The 22,255-nt window shown below is 35.4% G+C and overlaps 1 protein-coding gene across 1 annotated transcript in view; it reads right to left on the bottom strand.

Moving 5' to 3' along the window:
* LOC149774016 (E3 ubiquitin-protein ligase TRIM45-like) overlaps window positions 1-21,823 on the bottom strand; it is a 74,273-nt gene extending 52,450 nt beyond the window's left edge. Inside the window, exons 1-5 of the mRNA XM_089945898.1 lie at window positions 20,498-21,823; window positions 14,604-14,627; window positions 12,445-12,468; window positions 5,657-5,680; window positions 4,521-4,544 (exon numbers count right to left, since the gene is read on the bottom strand). Coding sequence (XP_089802024.1) covers window positions 4,521-4,544; window positions 5,657-5,680; window positions 12,445-12,468; window positions 14,604-14,627; window positions 20,498-21,541 — 1,140 coding nt within the window. The 5' untranslated portion in view covers window positions 21,542-21,823. The remainder of the gene's footprint in view (window positions 1-4,520; window positions 4,545-5,656; window positions 5,681-12,444; window positions 12,469-14,603; window positions 14,628-20,497) is intronic.
* Between the last annotated feature and the right edge of the window lie 432 nt (window positions 21,824-22,255).

Raw genomic sequence — 22,255 nt, 5'->3', positions numbered from 1 at the left:
GAAAACTCAGATCGTCGAGATCAGTGATACTGTGAGCGTTCATGATGAGATTACCCTGCATGGAATCTATGGCGTGATTCTCATTATGGCTGCAAGAATCGGCACTGCCTGTCCCTATGAGCTTTCCCAATAAAGTGTTGGACATGGTTAATTTTAAAATGACTATCATTACTTTCGATGCTGCTGTTGGTGTTGTTATTGTTGGGACGGTAGTGGGTTAACAATAGCTCTTATAATCATGCCGCAGTCAACATCACCAAGTCATTCAGCACCGTTGTCTGCAATTCCGTCGACAATTACACCGTTACCGGATCGTTCTTTGCAGGCAAAGCAACATATCTTCAAAATATTTCTCAGTGCATGGCCTGAAGAGATTTTTCAGGATCTTGAGTAAAAATAAGTATCTGGTGCGGACGCACCATCTCTTGGTAATATTATTCCAAGATTTAAATTAAAAGGACTGTGGTGACATTTTCGAATATTATTTTTGTTTAAAATCTCGGTGATTTCAAAAATTGTTGATCGCTTTGAATCGCGGTGTGACTTTATCACACTAACATATTATACCAAAGCAATGTACTTGAGATTTACTCCAGATTACCTTAGACCGAACGATTACACTCCCATCTACGATTCCATGACAGGGTGCGAGTATGTCGAATAGTAGGATGCCAATACTGCCAGTAGCACTAAAAATAGAATCACATGATGAAGACGTGTACTTGCTTCCCCCTAAGGCTTTTCTGTAAGTTCGATGACAAATACAGACGTTAGCAGCTGCCGAAAAGTACTCAGCCTACGCCCAGACAACTCTGCATAACAATGGATAGTCGTTGTTTTTAAATCAGCACAGTACACGATGAACAATCAAACCGTGGAAAAGTTATTAATGGTTATTTACCATAAGCTAGAACTATGTTCAATTTGATCGTGTTCAGCGATGACTACATGCGTTCGTATGCCAACAACATGTGGTGATTCGAGACATTAGCACTGGAGCTGCGACGCATAATGTATTTACTTCTACGGCGGACATGCTTCATGTGGCTGGTGTTGGTTGCACCAGTGCTTTCAACAGAGCCAATTTCAGAGCCAATTTTCCTATGCACGTAATGCTGCACACACTGCTGGATTTGCTGCTCGGCGCACGCTCACAGATTCCGTTCGTGAAATTTGCTTCATCCTTCCTCTGAAAACTATATTTAGTATATTCTATGATATCTGTATCATGTTAGAGAGGTTCAACATGGTCTGGTACTGGAAAGAGATTATCCTGTACCGTGCATGTACAAAGCAGGTGCGGACAAAGCGCCAGATATTGACGTTTACTATGAAATGGCTTGCAGTGTGGATGCCTAAAATTACACTCTCCGATGCTCACATGCTCGAGTTAGAATTCATCTTGACCAGATTTTTTAAAAAATCTACCTTTGCTTGGAGCAAAACAGAATTTACATGCAGCAATTTACCCTTGCCCAGCCAGACTATATAGATAGAGAGTGGCTACCATCTAGGCAGTGAACTTCCCAGGGACTTTTTTGTGTCGTTTTATTTGTCGACACGGTGTACAAACCAGACTGGAAGAAGCACACTTCCCAACATCTGAATTTATCTAGTATTGATTCTAGATAATATAAAGAAACGAGTTATTATGCTGCTGCCAAAATGAATTACTCCAGTGTGTTATTGATACACATGGAAGCCATGCACAAATCCCAAGATGTGGATACTACCACACAAGTATGGCTGGATTATCTAGCTACTTTGTATCGCATTTTCCCTTTTGATGTATCTAAACATTCCGATCTAATCAAATAGTCTCCAGCCGATAATGCGATTCGATAGACCATTGGCGATCCTGTTGCGGATTATGAGTGTTACGCCCTGCTGGCTTCAGATCGGTTCATGACGGTGGACATGTTCAGTGGTAAGATAATCGTAATCGTAGCTAGAAATTTCAGCAGCAAGGCAGTACGATATCATATTTAAATTACGTCTACACATCATGCCTCAACCCCAACGAGGTCGCTAGGGAGGTAATGAAAAGGACTACGAAATAAATCCTGGCACCGATCCACACATTGAGTGTCCATTGTCTGCATCGTATGTCTGTGCTTTAAAAAAATGTGCACCAACATTAAATGGATCATTATTACTTCCATTTGGGTCTTGCAGCTCCTGAAGCTATTACTGGAGCCACACAATAACGGTGATGGGGAAACGGTGTTTCGTTTCAAAGACCTTATATTATAATATCATAAGTGGCTATCGCGGTGTCCGCAGACGTAAGAAAAAAAAATAATAGCATAGATTGTAATATACAATAAAAGCAATGATATATTTCAGCAGGATTAACGATGTCGTCGCAGCGAAAGAACAATATTACCAAGGTGGTTCAGCATAAAACCTTCACTCAGCAGCATTAATAGGGTATGACAGGCACATGCTGACCAACAACTGTATAAACATGCTTGTGCTTATTCTTAATTTGTGTCAGCGTCATAGCTATCAGAACCAGAATGATTATTTGCACCATTGTTAGAAATTCCAGCTGGCATTTTACTTCCATATCTGATCGGAACCCAGCTTCCAGAAAATACACACGGCAGCAGAGTTGCTAGGAAATAAGTTGACATAACCTCAGGAAAAATAAAAAGAAATTAGCAGAAGCAAGTCTGGCAGATGAGCTGACTACACCATTGTGGTCAGCTTTGTAGTCACAGATGCCCCTGTCTAACTTTGAACAATTCTTAGCTTTAAATATTTTAGAGGTGTATTTTATAAGGATCATTTTCCAGATCAAATAAGACCCGACGTGAAGTGTGTGATTAACCTGCAACATTATTAAGATGGATTGCTGTGTAAACGTCCACAATGGAGTGACTTCAATTATGTTGAGTCTGTCGGTTTTCCTCCTCTTGATACGTTAAATTAAGTAAAATTTAAATAATGCAGGCTGTAATTTGTTAGAGCCGCGGAATGTTAACGATAGCACATGCAGATGATATTGCATTGATTAACCAAACAGAGATACACCGGAATATCAGCTGTAGAAGCAAACTTATCAGTTCCAAAGCAATTTCATCGCTATAATTTGTTTCCATGTAATTTTATTGCTTTCATAAACAATGTTGTCGTTATCTTAAGGCTGTTTTACAGCTTAAATCTAAACATTTATTTTTTGGATATAATCATACTATTTTTTGAGACATGAACTCGTTTTGCTTCAGGTGCGAAACAAGAGAGGGATTATACACACAATATAGGTAGTTACCAGAAACATCATCATTGTTAAATCGAGGTATGAGGGTTTTGCATCTACAAAATCACACATTATAAATGGTAAAGCTTCGTTGTCGAAAGAACAGATGCAGGCAACACAGATGTCAGCGTCCACAGCTTTGTGTGCCTCTCTCTATAAAAATGTACTGCAGGAAATGAAGACCTTCAAATAGAACGAAATCTGTGTGTTGGAGATTGTATGTGTTGTGGTGAACGACAAATACGTGCTGGCGCTGTTATATCCATATATGTATTGGAGAACATCCAAGTTAAATAGAAAGATGGTTGCTACCAGGACATAAATATACCGGACCGTGGAATCCACTGGAAAAGCATATTGACTAAAATGATCAGTCATTACCTGGCCTGGAGCATTATGACGGCGTGGGTGCCATTGCGATGAGTCATGATATTTATTACGGAGATCATCCAGACGATAAACATGGATGTAACAAAGTTTAACTTAGGAATTTAACAGAATCCAATCCGATATATTTCAGGGAGCCAGTGGACATAACTTTTGTATGTGATATTAGAGCAGGTAAACTTAAGTCCCCCATTATGATGCCAGCTGCTGAAATCAATATTAGTTTACGAATAATGCCTGGTGTAGCAGGCTTAAATATATCAGCTTGTGTAAATGATATGTCGCAGGCAATTAAGTCATTGTCAAATACATCGGCCCAGAACACGCCGGCAGCGAAGCTGTTGTATTTCATTCATCGATAGGAGTGTCAGTTTTAACATATTTATTGAACTAATGATCGCCATTTTGTCAATAAGTATTATCTTACTTCCATTTCGGACAAATACAACGAATGCACGATATAAGGAATCAGATGCAAAACAAGGATTTAACATTAATAATTAATTGCTAAGTGATATGAATATGGTGATGATGAAATCAGAATTTATTTTTCTCCAACATTTAGATCTTTTTAGACAATAAAATAATACTTAAATATTATAGAGGCATGAAGCAGGAATTTGCGACATTTTTTTAATTCGCAGAGGATGAGGTATAATTGAAATTAGTTATTCTTAGTAAATGCATGCGAAATAGCGAACATATAGTAACTTTATGCAATACATCATGTATACTTATAGACTGAAAGCAATAACATAAAAATCTTATGCAATACATCTGTTATACTTATTGGCTGAAGCCTTTCTTATACCTCACTTATATGATGTATCAATCTTAGTTATTTTCTGAAACCAGATATATTAATACTTACTCTTTCCTTCTTCTCTCTTTCTTCCTGAAACGAATGTAATAAATATGATAAAGAGCTTAAAGTAAACTACACTACTTTGCTTTCAAAATAGAATGTGTCTGCGCATGCTCATATTGTCAACTGCAAAGACAGTTCATGTCATTGTTTAAAAATATTTACCACAATAGTCATATAGTTACTACCAATCTACTATAGTGATTGTATCGTATTTAACTCTCCGGGTTTCCACTCTCGTTTTGTATTTTGGTGTTGTTGAAAAAATAGAAATTAACGACCCAAAAAGTGTTTCGCTACACAATACTTTTAATTGTTTACATAAAATTACATATTTTGGCACTTAGACACATAAGCAGACAGAAATGCAGATTTCCAATAACGTGTTTCATATACCACAACTAGTACACCTCGATGCGCATTACAACAAATACAATAGTATACAAGCCTGTTGGTATGCACTTTCTGCGATTCGTACGTTGTTCTTCTTTCACTCCTTGCATATATAATAAATCAGATATCGTTTAATGGCCACTAAAGCTGATACAAATAAAGATGTACCGTGAACAATATAAAGATTGTTCGAGAAGGTGTGCAGAGAAACAAAATGTTTTACTGTTCAGGATACTATAACGTTTTCAATGAGTGTTCATCTGCTTATTTCCTTAAAGCAATTGTCCTTCAAAAGTCAATGTTTTTTATTCAGTAATTGACTCAAGCATGTTATTTTTCCGACACCTAATTATATAGCTAACCCTTTTTAAGATGCTACGACATGCACTATAGCAGAAACAATTCGTTTAAGTACATTGTATTTATTTTGATAAGGCGATAAAAAACGGAGTATGTACCAAGCGTGCAATTACAAAAAATGTCAAAGCAATTACTGCACGTTGTTAAAAATTGTCTTATTATATTCAATTCCTACACTAAATAATAACAAATCTAATTTACTTTTAGCCATGTATTCGAGAAGATACTATTGCAAGACAAACAAAAAATAACAAAATGTAATATTAAGTGTATCCTGTATTTACATAAACGAAAGTGAGAAGGAATATCTTTATTGATCCTTACAAAATACATGATGTGTACTTATTTTGACAGATTCGAATTTTCTTTCATACGTAATTTGTACTTACTTTTTGTGCCTTTTCCCTTTCTTCCTGAAAGATCATAAGAAACGTAATCGTACAAGTTGTTCTACCCCTTTTGTTAGTTAGCAAATGTGAGCATCTTGGATAGAAGCTAACTTGTTGTTAGCGGCTCTTTCAGTACGCATATTGAATAGTAAGTGTGGGATATTCTTCATAGCAGCGTTCACTACATAGTGTAAGAGTTGAATAATATGCACCTTGACACTGAATGGTATATAACTGGGTGTTGGCCACTCCAGCAAGATGAAGCTGGTATAATATGGGCTTAGGATAGTGCATAAGTGCGTGATAGATATTATATAGTTGAGGTTTTGGTCTCTTGATACGGTGTATTAGTAGATATGTGTAGTTTTAACATTAAATAATATGTTAAAATCATAATTACCCGTCATTTTAAGGATAAGAAATTCTTGAACATTACGTTTCATTTTAGAGGTCGTAAAGTCACTAAAAATTAAACATTACAAAAATATTTCTTGCTTTATCTTAACTCTCCCCCTTAACCGCGCCCACCCAGTGGACGTAGATCGTGTTGGATATAGCCCGGTCACGTTTTCTCCAAATTTCATAGTGATTGCGTACTTCAGATTAAACTCTTCTAGGGCATTCATTGACAAATATGTTCAATATATGTATCAATCAAATGAAATATTATATTTAGTTCAAAAGCGAATATTGACAATTGGCGTTGTCGTAGCTTTTCGTCTTGCTTATCCTTGGAGTATTTCAAATTTGAGATTAATTGGTTAGATATCTCTAACGTATAAACAGAGGACTCTTCGTTATAAGACAATCAATCTATTCAGTTCCCCATCTGTGACCATTGCAAAGTCACAACATATTGTACTTGTCGTCACAGAGGCTAACAAAGCGCAAATGGAAATTACATTTCCAACAGGGCTATTGACTCCTCCACTCAAGTTAAAGGTCAACATAGCGGCTATGTCTGCCAAAACAAGGGTCATTGGGTTATATAATTCCCACGTCATCAAAGGAAGTGAAACGCAGTAAAAAAGAGAGAAAAATTTAAATATGTCAGACATGTTATCCGTTTAAAAAACGGGTACTATTCTTTTGGTGTCACAAGCAAAAGAAAATGTCAAGAATAAACACACTAAATACCTATTAAAATAAAGAAATTTAAATGTGCAGCCAACCGAAAGACAAGAAGACGAACAAACACATTTAAGTAAAGACATTTCAATCAGAAAGAGAGCCAAACAGTTGATTTATGTAATGAGATATGAAGTCCCAAAGCATTCATATTTCAAGAGAATACACATGACCACGTAAGTGTATATTTAATTAGACTTTTACTTTTGTTCTCAATACTATACAGAAAATACACTTTCATTGATTTGTTTTAAATATGGCATGCTGAATGTCGGAACTGGATAGTAAATGTAAAAGTTGGGTAGAAGAGGATTCGATTTTTTGGTTCACTTTACACTTTCAATTGACTGGGAAGTGTGAATGTTGGTCAATAATAATCTGGTTACAATTTTACTTTTGTATACATGTCTTTAATAATGTAAAACATTATTAGAACTGTAAACGTTCAATACCAATTTTAGTAAATTAATGATATGTGTGATATGCAATTACGAAATTTCAAGTAATGTATTTATTTTCATTTCTAAAATATGTAACATTTTTGTTTTACTATAAATGATTGCGATAATATGCCAAAAAATGTTTTACAGAATTTTAACTTTGGGGCAAATTGCCTTTAATTTCCTTCTAAATTCAGTATAATTTATAATATAAGTATTCCGTTTCGCCCCTACATCATTTTCAAATTTTTTCAACAATGTATCAGACTGCTAAAGCGTGTAAGAATTTTGGATTCTTATAACTAATCTTAGTATTGACTAATATTCTACATTTCCCCGGATTAATTTCTGTCTCCTAAAATTCTTGTACAATATTAGAATTTTGGTGCTTAGTATTGTTTGGGACAATTATCCAACGTTTTACGGACTATTGTATAGTCCCTGCAAATATCCATATGAGTTTCGCAATATTTGTAATACTTTAAGTGTAAGCCATTTCTTTTGTTATTGTTTGCATTAGTTGGACGTGTGTCAATTTCTGATATAGTCCATTCTTATTTCGGACTTTTTAATTTCCTTATTTTAACTTTTTGTACAACGGTGATGCTTAAAACGCGAAATGTTAATTGCAATGAAATAGTAGAATTAAAAAGACACAGTTAGTACTGTTAATGTGTGCATATCAAAATATGTACATACAATCACCATTAAAGAATCGTAAGACAAGACCTATCACACTTTCAAAAGTACGCGAAACACACATGCTAATGAGTTGATCGGGACTGACTGATATTGTTACAAATCTGGAGATCATATTAAAATTAAGCTTTCTTTCAAAATCGGTATATAATATAAAATATGCACATAAGTTCACCATTAACGGATCTTAAGACAAGACCTATCACACTTTAGAAAGTACGCGAAACACACATGCTAATGAGGTGATCGTGACTGACTGAGATTATTACAAATCTGGAGATCAGATTTCATTAAGCTTTCTTTCAAAACTTGTATATAGGCTTATGGTCTCGATAGATTGGATGAGTATAAGCTATGAGAAAGGGTTTTATGGGTGTAATTTTGCAAATGTTCGTTCAGATTGATTAACATCATCATATTCTTATTTCTGATCTAAGCATGTTAACTTGGAAAATGTGGTTAAATCGTCAAGATGTCATATCCTCGTGCTTTTTTTAGACTGGCCATGCACTGCTTAAAACCAGTTCCTCGTTATGAGGATGTCCTGCATCAAAATAATATGAGGTTTTTCACACACTTACAACGTTGCTGCTATTCCGACTTTGAGAACATATTAAACAATTATATGTCATCAAGAGTTTGGGCGAGAATGGGTTTCGAAGGAAATTAATATGTTGTATTTGTTTGTTTTTAGCAAATGATTTTAATTTTTGATGACGTAGGTGAATGGGACATAATCTAAAATTTGGAAGATTTCATAGTCCTTTGTTTGGCTTACAATACAACAAGTTAAGTATACTTCAAGAAAGTGAGATGGTTTTAATGAACAGTTCAGACTGACATTGATGTACATGTTTCTTTTTCAAAACTTCACTTGTCTAGTTTTAACAACAGCTTATGGAATAAATTTATAATGTGTTAGGTAAACAGTGTAAATATACATGGGAGTTGGAAATGTAAGCGTTATTCATACAGGTGCACCGATGCACACGTGTCGATATTATTCACAATACACATCCAGCGATACAATATCTATCGGTATACAATACTATCGGGTATTTCTGCTCACCTAATATTTTCGTTACCAATATTGAAGCAAAAAAGCATACCGAATTCGATAGATTGGCGACATTAAAATGCTGCAATGCATACCGTTTGAAAAGAGGCAATTGTTACATAATATTCTGTTCAATATAATATTAATTTTGGATACACTGGATTAATTTCTTTTGCTATTTTTTGCATTTGTTGAACGTGTGTCAGTTTCTGATATAGTCCATTCTTAATTCGGACTTTTTAATTTCCTTATTTTAATTTTTTGTTCAACGGTGATGCTTGAAACGCGAAATGTTAATTGCAAAGAAAAAATAGAATTACTCCGTGTTTTCATTATTCGCGATGTGTCGGAATATTATGTGCACAACCTTGAAAAGATAAAATGTGTATACATCGCGCGACATAAATGAAATATATTACTCTGGATTGTTTCTATCAGCGATTCGGTCGACTAATAATGTCAGGTTTATAGCTAGTTTGACAAAATTCAACGTAACAATGGTAACAAATGGCAAGATACATTAAGCGAACTAAACCGATCTTGTAAAAACATTAGTAAATTTCAACATTTTATATAAATACTAAGCTATTATGTGGAAGAGAAACAACAGTGAATAGGATGTTATGTAAATTACTAAAGAATTTAGAAACAGACTATACGCCGGGGAATATTCTTGAGAATCCCGTTCTAGCGACAAGATGACATGTTGGGTAGCAGACAATTTTGTAAGTGTAGGACAATTTCTTGCACAATTGGAAACTTGGATTATGATGCAGAATCTTTTAAGGTATACATTTCCACCTTTTATATTATATATTTATTTGTATAATTATAAGAGATACATACTATATATATGATTTTCTGTGTTACAAGTTCAAGAAGGTCATGGAGTGGGTGTTTATGTTGACATTTAGAAATTACATTTTCATATGCATTTCGAGTCGAAATGTGGGATAAATGTTGGTACACTTTATAAATATCACGTTTCGTAAAGTACAATCGTTCTTTCCTGATGCAAAATGGATATTTTGACCCAAAATAACACGTGATCCAATGTTTACAGAAATGACGTATCGTTGCGCAGTAATTACCCGACTCGCATAATTAGCCGACCTGGTGCTATATATATCAGGTTACATATAGACATGAAGTTATCATATAGTATAAATCAATTTTCATCGATGACAAGATAACAAAATTACTTTCAAGCATATTACCTAATGTTTGTCAGTGAGTTTTATTCCTTGTTTTGGGGCCATTTAATGGTGGCTCCATTTAGCTCACCTAATCTACCATGCCCTATATGTTTCACAGTTTGATTGCTTTGAAAACATCTTATTACCATGTTCGTGTCTCATTTAGTCTGTTAATAACGCAGTTTCCTCATGCAAAGAAAATCCGATCTTGAGGAAATCCAGTCAAGGGAACAGGATGATACCAACAAAATATATCCCATTGTACTTCACGCAGATACAAAAAAGTGCTGCTGCAAGAGGTACCTGTATTTGCTAGTGAATAAAGAAAACTACTGAGCTTCATTCTGAAGAGTCTTATACATAGCTAGCATTGTGAGTTTGAAAATGTTGGGAAACTGACTTTCATGACTATTTTGCACAATTTTATGGAGTTTACATATATTATATTTTGTGAAGATCTGCTCCAAAATAGGATTTTCTCTAACATAAACATTGTTGAACCAGTCGTTGCGTGCCTACTATGGTCTTTAACGTTGTTTTATGGTTTTAGTCTATCAATGTCAATGCTGCTTCTACAGAAAAAAGATATTCAAAATAAATATCTCCTAATTCCTAATTTTTTTTCCCCTTATTTGTTCAGTTTGACTTAAGCCAGATATTGATATATGGTTGTACAGCATATGGTCCGCATAGGTAATTTGATTCATAAGAAATAATATTGCATATTACTTTCAAATTGAAGGTATTTTTTAATTTAGGCTCAGTATTCTGCATTTTCTACATTTATTTTCAAAATACCACTGAAAGGGAGATTTACAGTCATGGCATCTAGTTCAATCAATCCAACTTTTACATCTCACTCGTATTTAACACCATGTAAGGGCTCAAAATCACTCACTTGCATTAACATTTTCCCAGATCCAATGATCGATATACTTAAGAACTTATTGTCGTCATTACTATCACAGTAATAGCCGAACGAAGTCGTATTGAACCACGTCGTGAAACATACCCTTTGGATTCTCTATGTAGCTATATTTTAAATGCGCATTTGTAAAACTTCCTTCATGAAGGGGACAAATTACGCCATAATAATGCTTATTATTCGGCACCATCAAATACAGTTTAACAACCATTCATGACATGCTTGAAGAACTCATATGTGTTAACCGTTGCATACCGGAGAAAGAAATGTCGCGACAAAAATGGTTCAATACAAACTGTATACATTGCCGAGCACAGTTTTATATGAAGGACTTTAAAATAATTTGCGGGAGGTCTCACGCATCGCTGTTCTTCAAGCTTACGAACTCGTACACATTTTGCATGACACGTGTCATTGCACAACCTGAAGGCATCTTTGTTTATTTACTTTACTTATAAATTAGTCATGTTTGCGCGACATTTCCATGTTGCCTTGCCAGTACTTCATGTTTGTCATGCAGGGGATAAGCTACATTAATTTATGATTGGTGGTTATTATTTAACATGGACCGGAAGGATCAATAAAAACCAAAATGAATTCATTTTAACATAATTCACAGTACGACACACCGGTAGTATAGCGTTCAGATCTAACAAAGCAGACATGATACAGTCAACTTGTAACTTCTAAAGTACTTCGTTGTACATGTCAAACACGTTTGGAATGTATAGCATATGCTAGAAATGCTACTGGGTTAAGATATTAAGCATGAATTTTTTTATGGGGGGGGGGAGGGCAGATTAAAAACCATTACACTTTATGTCAATTTGTAGACGGCGAGCAACACTTCTCATTGGTCGTTTTCGTTTTTAACAATAAAAAGAGTGCCTGTGACTGCATATGCTGTTTAGGATGAATTTTAGATTTCAAAAGTAAAAAGTGAAATTAATAATAAGTATGCCTGACTGCTGAAGACTAAAGTTACTTGCACATATTGTTTGTCTTTGTATCGATTCTCCATCTCATTTATCGATATATATGTATCGTTACAGCTAAAGTATTCATGCATCGGCATATCGATAAATTGTTTCAGCCCTAGTTATCCACTAACTTAGACCACGGAGCTAACGTAGTATGACCTGATATGATTTAGTTAGTTGATCCTTAATAAGAGATGGCATGGTACTTGTATGGGTGGGTGGGTGGCAAAATGAACACTTGAATTATACTAACATTGTTGTCGCTGGCATATATTATAAATGATGTAGGAAAATTATCAAACTGCTTAATTTGCATTTGATTACTGACTATAGAATGTTAATTTCAGATTGATCTGTACTCACCCTTTCCAATGTTTTTCTTTCTTCCTGAAAGAACAAACAAACATGAAATTAGAAATGTCAAACATGTATTAGTCTATTAGTTTTCAATTTCGGTTTTAATGAAATAGGGATACATATGTACATATTCACACATATAAAAAGTGTATGCCTTTATTTCAGAATAACTCTCAATAATACCACATATTACATATAATTTTCAGTAAGTATTAACATGCATTTTCTCACTATTAATTCTCCTTATGTTTAATTTTAAAGTTGATATGTGCTTATATGTTCGTGTTTGTATGTACATATATTTCGTGTCAGAGAGGGTGGCACATCAGGTTGAATGACATGGTGTGTCCTTCTCAGGACTGTTTATATACCTTGAGACATCACTTGGCACTAAGCTCTCATCTGTGCCTACGAGAAGCTGTTACCATGCGACAATGGCTAATCACTGCAAATTGCTTTGAGAGGCGAGTTAACCAGGTAAGGCCTTAGGCCTAGTTGAATTAGAGCATGTATATATACGTATGTGAAGACTGGACACGGCAGATTGCACGGAAGAAACCTCGAACTCGGTCACATGTCAGAAATACAAAGCCAGCAACGCGTCGTGGAAAGTGAGCGTAGCGAAACACTTAAGACGCCATAAACATCCAATGTTTCCAGACTTATCTCGAGTTGTCTCGATTATGTCTTTCTACTTGATCCAGATAGACCAAGACGATATAATGAGAATGACGAAATGAACAGCTCTATCTCACTTTAATCCAAGCGAAGCGCATGTCATAGCGTCAAACCCGTTCCTCACACATCCAAGTCCGGTGGAGACAGAGATGTGACAAAACACCAAGTGAGGATAATACTTAAGCTGCAGTCACGAACCTGCACATATGTAGCTCGGAGAATAGTGTCACTTTCTAATAGACCGAAGTAGCAATGGAACTCGTCATCACCCTGAGTGTCAGGGTAGCCCTTCTCAAAATTACTTTGCTCTGCTCCGTAGCAACCATAATGGGCTAGAAGAGCTTAATTATAACCTGTTCTTCCCACCCACGCCAGTTTACCACGGCTGGCGGAGGTCACATCCATACGGTCAAACATCAACAAGAAAGAAAACAAAAAGATGGTGTTGAAATTCAGCACATCAATATTCGAACTAATTTGGACAACACCAGGGTATACGGACATGAGAAACAGACTGCGATGGCTACTAGAGAACTGGTAAGATACAAATAGGGACATAGCAGAGCCGAGTGAGGTCCGCCTTGCAGACGTGGGTTAGCTGTCGGAAATTGGTAGTGGCTATACGTGCCTCTCGATTGATCGCGACAGTGATAAATGTTGGTAAGTATGTGTCGGATTTGCAGTGAAGTATACTGTTGTGCACAAGCCTACCGGCCTTTCCAATGATGTCAACGATCGCCTAATGACTTCACAACTTATTCTGGAAAACAGAAGGAGTACCGTGTTGATCAGCACCTATGCTACAACAATAACTAGCATAGATGAGGTGAAAGATAAGTTGTATGAATAACTGGATTTCCTTATGTCAGCCATTCCAATTCTTGTCGACTTCAATGCTGGAATGGGGACTAACAAGCAAAAGAGATCTTGTCTGTTTTACATGATGTAGATACTTTAAAACAAAACAATAACATTAGTAGGAATTGGGAATAATATAATTGGTGTTGCCTTATAAGTGGGAAAATGCCGTATATGCATGTTATTGCAAAACAAAAACGAGTGTACTATCAGATAATTACATGGTTTTGTTGAAATGATCACTGGAAGCTTAATCATACTACATATATTTTTTAAAATCCTTTTCACACTATTTCAACATTTCATCATCAAAATCTCATTATCATCTCCTGACAAGCAATAGAAGCGTATAATGTCATTTATTATTTATGCGCTAAAGTAAGTCCTTATAAGAACGCACAATCACCAATGAAGTTACTAACATTTTGATCCTAAGTATAAAAAACACGCGAACCAGATAACTTTATTTTTCGTAGTGGAAGAACATAGTAATTTAGTAACAGTTTCATGTATGCATATTAAATTGCCACATGTACTTCATGTAGAAATTGTACAGAACTTCTTGGATTACATGATGTGTACTGATTGAATCAGAGTAAAACATCCTTTCATATGTAATTTATACTTACTCTTAGCGGCTTTTTCCTTTCTTCCTAAAAGAATATAATAAACATACTATTAACAACGACAAAATAAATTAATTTCATTTGTCTTCAAAAGAAGGCATATACGCCTGACCATATTCATACGTACACAGTGTATGCATTGATTTAGAATGTGTATTTGGCAATATATGCTGTTTGAATCCTGATTATGTCAATGATTATCTCGTGTCTAAATCCCTGTTTGAAACTTGCATCTCTATTTAATCCTAATGTTGTAATAATTAACGAGGTATAACAGTTGTCAGTGATCAAATTCGACAAAATATTTAATTAAAGTTTGCATCCGATCCGTAGTGATAAAGAGAGACAGGAAAGAAGGGACTAACCAAATTGAACTTGAAATAGCTCACTCTACCTAATTACGATTTTATACGTTGCCCCTTTAATGCCCCGTTCCTAGTGACGACTTTGAAAGTTGGTTCTTGAATGCTCCGCTATAAGCAAGGATGTTCAATGCTGTTCCCACTACACCCTATTATCAATTAAAACCATACCATTGTCTCTTTAATGTCCCACCGCCAGAGGCGACCATCAACATTGTCCTTTTAGTGGCCATCTATCAATGATGATTTGTTTTGCGCCCTATTACCCTGCCACCGATAACGAATTTGAACGTTGTTCTTTTGTTTTTCCGCCATCAATAACAACTTTGAAAGTTGCCCGTTTAATACACCGTCATGAATGCTGTAAACAATGTTATTATGTAGACTAGACAGGAAATGCGTATCATTGTTCGTACAATTTGTGGTGGGACTAAGATTTGACGTGAAGAAAGACTTCACATTAAGGAATGCTCTACTTGAATAATATAGGACTGGGTAAAACAGGTACAAATATTAAGGAACTACAAAACACCGGAAGAGTAGTTAAGATATTTGGATTGATTATATTGGCATGTGCTAAAAGGTGATATATCATTCATTTGTCAAGTATTCAGTTGGTAATATTTGCATTTAGTAAGATGTGTTCTTTTTGTCATAATGCCATCGACAAAATACGATCAGCTGTTGATATTTATTTTCAATTCTCTATACAATAAATTACTTTAAGTTTCTAGAATTGAGGCCTGACCAAATCACATAATCTAAAAGAAAAGTAAACCAAGAATTATGGCAGTGATGCTAGCCCGGGCCGGCCCTTGAATGGTATTTGGCGCCAAATTCATATAAAGATACCCCAAGGAACGTGCCGCACCTGATGTTAAATATAAACCCACCAAACAAAGATCGGCATAGATTTGTCTTTTAAATATTCGTAATCAACAAAATTAGAAAAATCAATAGGTACGACCTTCTGTAATTAACAAACAAAAACACCTTGAGTGATTGTAACTGAAATGTCCGTTTGTTAAGTCTGTGTAGGGACTCCAATAAGATTTCGCCCTGTGAATGGCACTGAGTGAATTTCTTTCCACAAAAGAGCAACTTGCGTATGTGTGTATGAGCGTATGAGATAGACAGCGAGAGAAATATGAAGATGTAACAAATTAATAATAATATAAAGCTATATGCTGGTCAAGAAAATAATAGAGAAAAAACACATCACACATTGTAGCAATCGAGCACAGACTATGAGTCGTTTATCATCATTGTATTACCGCTATCAGACACAAGGTATATTCCGCATATTGATGTAACCACGCAGAGTGTGGGGTATCATCATGGTTGAACACTCAGACCCAAAGTATACACCTCAATTTGATGTAACCGATCATATAATCGGGAATCATCATGGTTGAACTATCATAACCAAATATACACCCTATATTGATGTTACCAAATATAAAGTCGGGTATCATCATTTTTTAACTATCCGACCAAAAATATACACCTCATATTAATGTGACCCAAAATAGAGTCGGGTATCATAATGGTTGAACTATCCGACCCAAAATATACACCCCATATTGATGTTAACAAGCATAAATTCGGATATCACCATGGTTGAGTTATCCGACCCAAATATACAACCCATATTGATGTGACCAAACATAGAGTCAGGAATCATCATGGTTGAACTTTCAGACCCAATTATACACCCCATTTTGATATAACTATCACTAGAGAACGAATCGGTTATCAGCATTATATCTCTGCCAGCTACAAGGGTAAATCCCCATATTGATCTAAACAATACTATATACAAAATCATCTATTGTAATCCCCTTTCAGTTGCTATGATTGGCCATAAGTCCTCTTTTCTTGAACCAGTTTAGTACCTGACAAACACTGTAAACGTCCAAAGCAACCAATCAATCATCTGAATGTTTATTTGACGATAGTGTAGAATATACGCAATCAGTTTGAATATAGTTTGGCTCGTCACTTTTAATAATTAATATTTCATTTAACTCACAGTTTGATAAGTGTAAAATGGTGATGCATGAACAGGCATTACTCGCTGATTGACATGTATTAGTTTAAACCCCATGTTCCAAAATAATGCATTTGGTTTCTTTTAATATCGAATATAGACTCGTGATTTTTTTTATCTTTTTATTTTTTGGCAATGAAAGTCAAACACAATGTATATGATAATACGTACACAATACATGCTCAGGAAATATACAGACCAGTGTGAATGACTGGTTGTTATTAGCTAAGCACGATCCAGCAACAGTCTGATCCTCTATTTTGCTATGTCAACTTACTGTATTATATTTTAATTGAACTATCGATGGGTACGGTAGAGGTGTCAAGACTAGCAATGTTACTCAACAACACTAAACAACACAATATGTGGCCATGGACATATATTTTAGAAATAAAATGTTAATGTGCAAGGGAAATCCTTTCATCAAAGTACACATCATTTTCACATGCATTATCCGAACATGAATTATTTGAATACAGTCCATAATCGAAGTAGTTTAGCGGTCCGAAAACCTCGAATCTGATTGAAATCACAATACATTATTTGAAGTTTGAAAACAGTCTCGAGTAGAATGTTCGATTGCCTGAGTCGTGGCACCAGTATGATTATACTGTGAGTAATGATTAATCGAAATGTGGGTTTCGCTTATTGTTTGCTGCTAATCCAACTATCGATTTGCCTTTTGATAACCCAGTTATTATTTCAGTTAATTTGAAGTAGGTTTGCCAACAGAAGTTGGAGAATCGTATCAACCTTTTCCAAGCTATGTTTGATTTCTCCAATTATTTTTTGGAAAATGTATAGGTAGTCAGTTTTCACACTACATGTAAACTGAATCAATACGCCATGGAAACTCAAAAAGGTACAAAGTGGAAGAGAGAGCTGAAATGTAGTGAAACCAAACACGTGGAAAACTGGATCTGACAATCCAAGCCGAGATCACCAACCTGTACAACGTTCCGACAAACATGCTTTCAACATAACTAAAACAACTAGGAAACGACCATGGACGGCGACAAGACGTTCGGTCCAGAAATGAAGAATATTCAGCTAATTTGAAGAGGCAAGCATGAAATTGTGTAACGCCGGTGGAGACATGAACATCCCGTTTCATCACACCGAACTTACAATAACTAATATAAAGAGCATTATGTAGGAAACAATATGTATCCAACTTTATGAACCCATATATATAGTCATCCATTTACATTATATAACAGTTGACGTGTCAATAAGATGACATGTCATATTACTACGTGCACAGTATAATCTATAGCCAAGACTATGAGTGGCTTTACGAATACAGGCATTGTTTGTTTATTGTTATCAGTGTATGTAAGGTGTGCATGTGTTTCACGGATTGTGTGTGACTGTATGTATATGTGTGCGTGTGTGCGTGCTCGTTTGAATGTGTTCTAATGGTATATAAACCTTTGTTTGTTCATGGTATAAAAGCTCGACATTAGCACGCATTAATTAAATATTGCTTTTTGAGTTCGGTAAAATCCGACAGTAAATTGCAAGATTTCGACACACTTTCTTTACCTCCTGTTCAAATACTTGTTTGTTAGACTAGCAGCAGTTTCTTGAGTGGGCGGATCATATTTTACAGGCTACGTTGTTGTTGAACAATTTAGCGCTCCCAGGGAGACTTGTCGGGGCATGAACGCTTTCACGATATCAATGTACAGGTGGTGAGTGGCAACAGTAGGTAGCGTTTACATTAGAGGTATATATAATATGGCGTAGATCATGGTGGTCGTGCGATCCTTATGCTACTGTATTCTTTCTGATATGAGCATTCAACATTACCTTCCTATAATATGACATAAACTGATCAGCAAACAGAGCAACATATAAACATTGCATATTGTTTATCATGAACGCATTGCATATGTAAATACGTATACACTAACCTAGGTGTACCATGTATGTATGTATGTATGTATGTATGTATGTATGTATGTATGTATCTATGGAAGGTACTAAACGTATATTTATTTTTTATATCCCATTGAAACAATTAGGTTTATTTGTATAGCGTGTTGGATTCTCTTTGCACAGGAAAATATCACACATTTATGCCATTGCATGAAACCTTAGCTAAACAAGGTTTTGTGATACACTAAGAAAGCTCATAGAATTTTTATCTAAGTCAGCCCTGATTTTAGGGCCACCATACAATAACTTGCATTATTTGTATAATATATAAAGCTTCTGAACCAGTCTAATGTAACATATGCCTAATGACCATGGCGCTACATGTGAAGCAAATTATTTTAAGTTGATAACCTTTAATAATAATTTATTCAAAAAAATCAACGGAAATTCACCACCATACCAGCACAGAATGACGGGACTCCATGTATGTAGCGGGTTTGGGATTACAGCCAACAATAGTGTTGAAGACGAAGGAGATAAAAGGCGCAGGAACGATACATTGCGAGCTATGTGCGTAGCTCTAGTTTACTTGTATTTCTGTAATTAGCATTATAGCTTGTAATAAAAGGACTTGATGCAAGGAATTAGAATGTGTTCACAATGCCCAGAAAAAGAGCTAAATTAAAATTCTGAAAGATCTCAAAATCAGTCATTCGATTATATGAGCATTTCAGCAAAGTCATCAATATTTCTACCTTAATGTTTACATAAGTCATTTATATCCGATATGAGGTAGGGAGATTATATAATAAAGTTAATATTATCCATATTTTATTAATGCACACGCACAACAGGATCTTGATATGAAATTATAAAAGTATTTTAACTTGTAAGCATTTTCTTCTGACGGTACTTGGTCATGTTATATTGGTTCTTGTCTCATGACCTCTAACCGTACTTGGTCATGCTATGTTGGTTTCTATCCCTTGACTTCGGACCGTACTTGGCCATGTTATATTGGTTTCTGTCTCATGACCTCTGACCGTACTTTGTCATGTTATCTTGGTTTATGTCCCATGACTGCTGACCGTACATAGACAAGTTATATTGGTGTCTGTCCCATGACTTCTTACCGTACTTGGTCAAATTATATTGGTTTCTGTCAGATGGCTTCTGACCGTACTTGGTCAATTTATATTTATATTTATATCAACACAACTAATTATTTAATATAAGTATCACGATGACAGTGATTCCTGTAAGGCCATAATTATGGGAAGAGTGGAAAGTTAATAAATTACTTAAAGGGCAAAAGAGGACACCCTTTTATGCTACTTTGTATCTATTAGAAATGAATCTTGTTTATGTAGGTTATTACTGTTACTATGTTTTCGTTGCAATGAGGTGTATGTTCGAGGAATCATTACGCTGAAATCGATGCAATATATGTATGCTAAACTTCAGAACTCATCACATAGGTTCAACAATATATTTGCAGGAAGGTAAGCAGCAAATGAAAGCGAATGTGGCTGTTTTAAACTGATTCTACTTTTTTCCAAAGAAGTAAGGATTTATAACTAAACGAAATCGAGAATGATACTCACGTGGCTTATTTCAGATGAATCCTTCACCATTCCCACCAAGGAAATCAGGTCACCTGGTCTGATTCCAGCTGGGGAGAATAATTTTCTCTCAAGACGAGTATTAGATGTTTTATCAGTCTTTGATATGACGGCAGAAACTAATTGTTCGAGATCGGGGCCTTTCTTTATTATATCAATGTCTGTCCCTTGATCAACTAATGTTTGTACATTGTCCTTTGCGTTCGAACACGTCTTAAGTTCATCTTGCATATCTCTTGTGTAAACTGCATTTTGCTGTCTAAGGTTTTGGTAAACCATTTTTATCCTAGTTCTCACTGTTGCCAATTCTTGCTCGATGGCTTTATATAGCTCTGAACCCTGATCTTCTACAGCTTTCAGTTCTTCCCTCTCCGCATCAGTAATACATCTATCAAGTTCGTATCCCCTTTGCTTAAAAACATCAATACGTTTCAGCTTCTCTGAGCATTCATTCAGTTTACTTTGTAAGGTATTTTTCAGGTCAGCTGCAACATCAGATACAGGTTTTGTAACATGAGTTGCGTGATTATCCACTCTGCACATTAAACAAATAAGTACTTTACAGTCTCTGCAGAAAAGCCTGATTTCGTCATCTGGATGTTGATCACAAAATATACGCTGCCGAATTTTGCCTTTCGTTTTAGAATCTAGAGTTCCTAAATCACATATTTTGTGATTCCTACTTACTTTCGATTTCTCGTGGGCATGACAACATGACTGGCACAAATTCTCCTCACAATCCAAACATCTACTGTATGCCGCATTTTTGGGACCACACAGGTCACAATAAAATTTATCACTGCTGTCAGTCTCCTCGATGCAAATCTTACTCTGAAAGCCTGAAACTCCACTATTAGGTAATTCCACGCTGGCTCTGCATAAGGGGCAATCAAATCGACCGTTGTGAAGATTGACCCGTGTATAATCCTCCAGACACTTGTAACAAAAGCTATGGTGACATGATATTAGCTTCAGACTCTTAAAATTATCCATACACATACTGCACTCATGTAGTCCCGACGCCATATTTGATGACAGTATTTTCGTTTTCTTCCACCGATATTAACTGAGCTGTATTGGTTTTATTGTAATGCTGTTCACATCAATTCCATTGTTGGACTATTCGGTAATGTTAACATTATAATGGAACATATCACACACATAAAGCCTTATACGAATAGTTATGCTAGCTTGTTCCACTGTGTTTACAATAATTGCTCACCTTGTCAGCGTATATGATAAGTATTGGTGACTTTAAATACTATAGTTCGACAAACTTGACCTAGATACCCAAGTAGGTGACAAAATGTGAGATAAAAATAACTTTTCAAGGGGAAAACACCGTATAAGGTAAGGTATTGATCGAATTGTTTCCCTTTATGTTTATGAATTAAATATATGTGTGTGGTTATTTGTAATGTAGAACGTACAAATTATTGAATTGATGTCAAAAATTCAATATAGCATCTTCTTCTTCGCGACAGTAATTATAATTAATTCTGAGCCGAAATGACATGGGTTAAAGTAAAGCGTCGGATGAAACTGTAGATCATTCAAATCAGGTAGTAAAAAGGTGTAAGTGAAGTTCTAAGAGTAATACCTCTTTCGAGACACTAAAATTTGTATTAATGTATCTTTACTGTTTTCTCCGACCACATAGTAAATGTTTTTGTAAATTATCATCAAATCAACTGACAAAAAAAAAAAAAAAATAAGAAAACAACCGTTTTAAAATATCAT

The sequence above is a fragment of the Sinohyriopsis cumingii genome, unplaced genomic scaffold (genome assembly GCF_028554795.1).
Source record: "Sinohyriopsis cumingii isolate HCF-2022 unplaced genomic scaffold, ASM2855479v2 utg000452l, whole genome shotgun sequence".
In the NCBI taxonomy this organism is placed as follows: Eukaryota; Metazoa; Mollusca; class Bivalvia; order Unionida; family Unionidae; genus Sinohyriopsis; species Sinohyriopsis cumingii.
The sequence above is the reverse complement of the archived record's forward strand: the minus strand, read 5'-3'. Positions and strand labels throughout refer to the sequence as shown.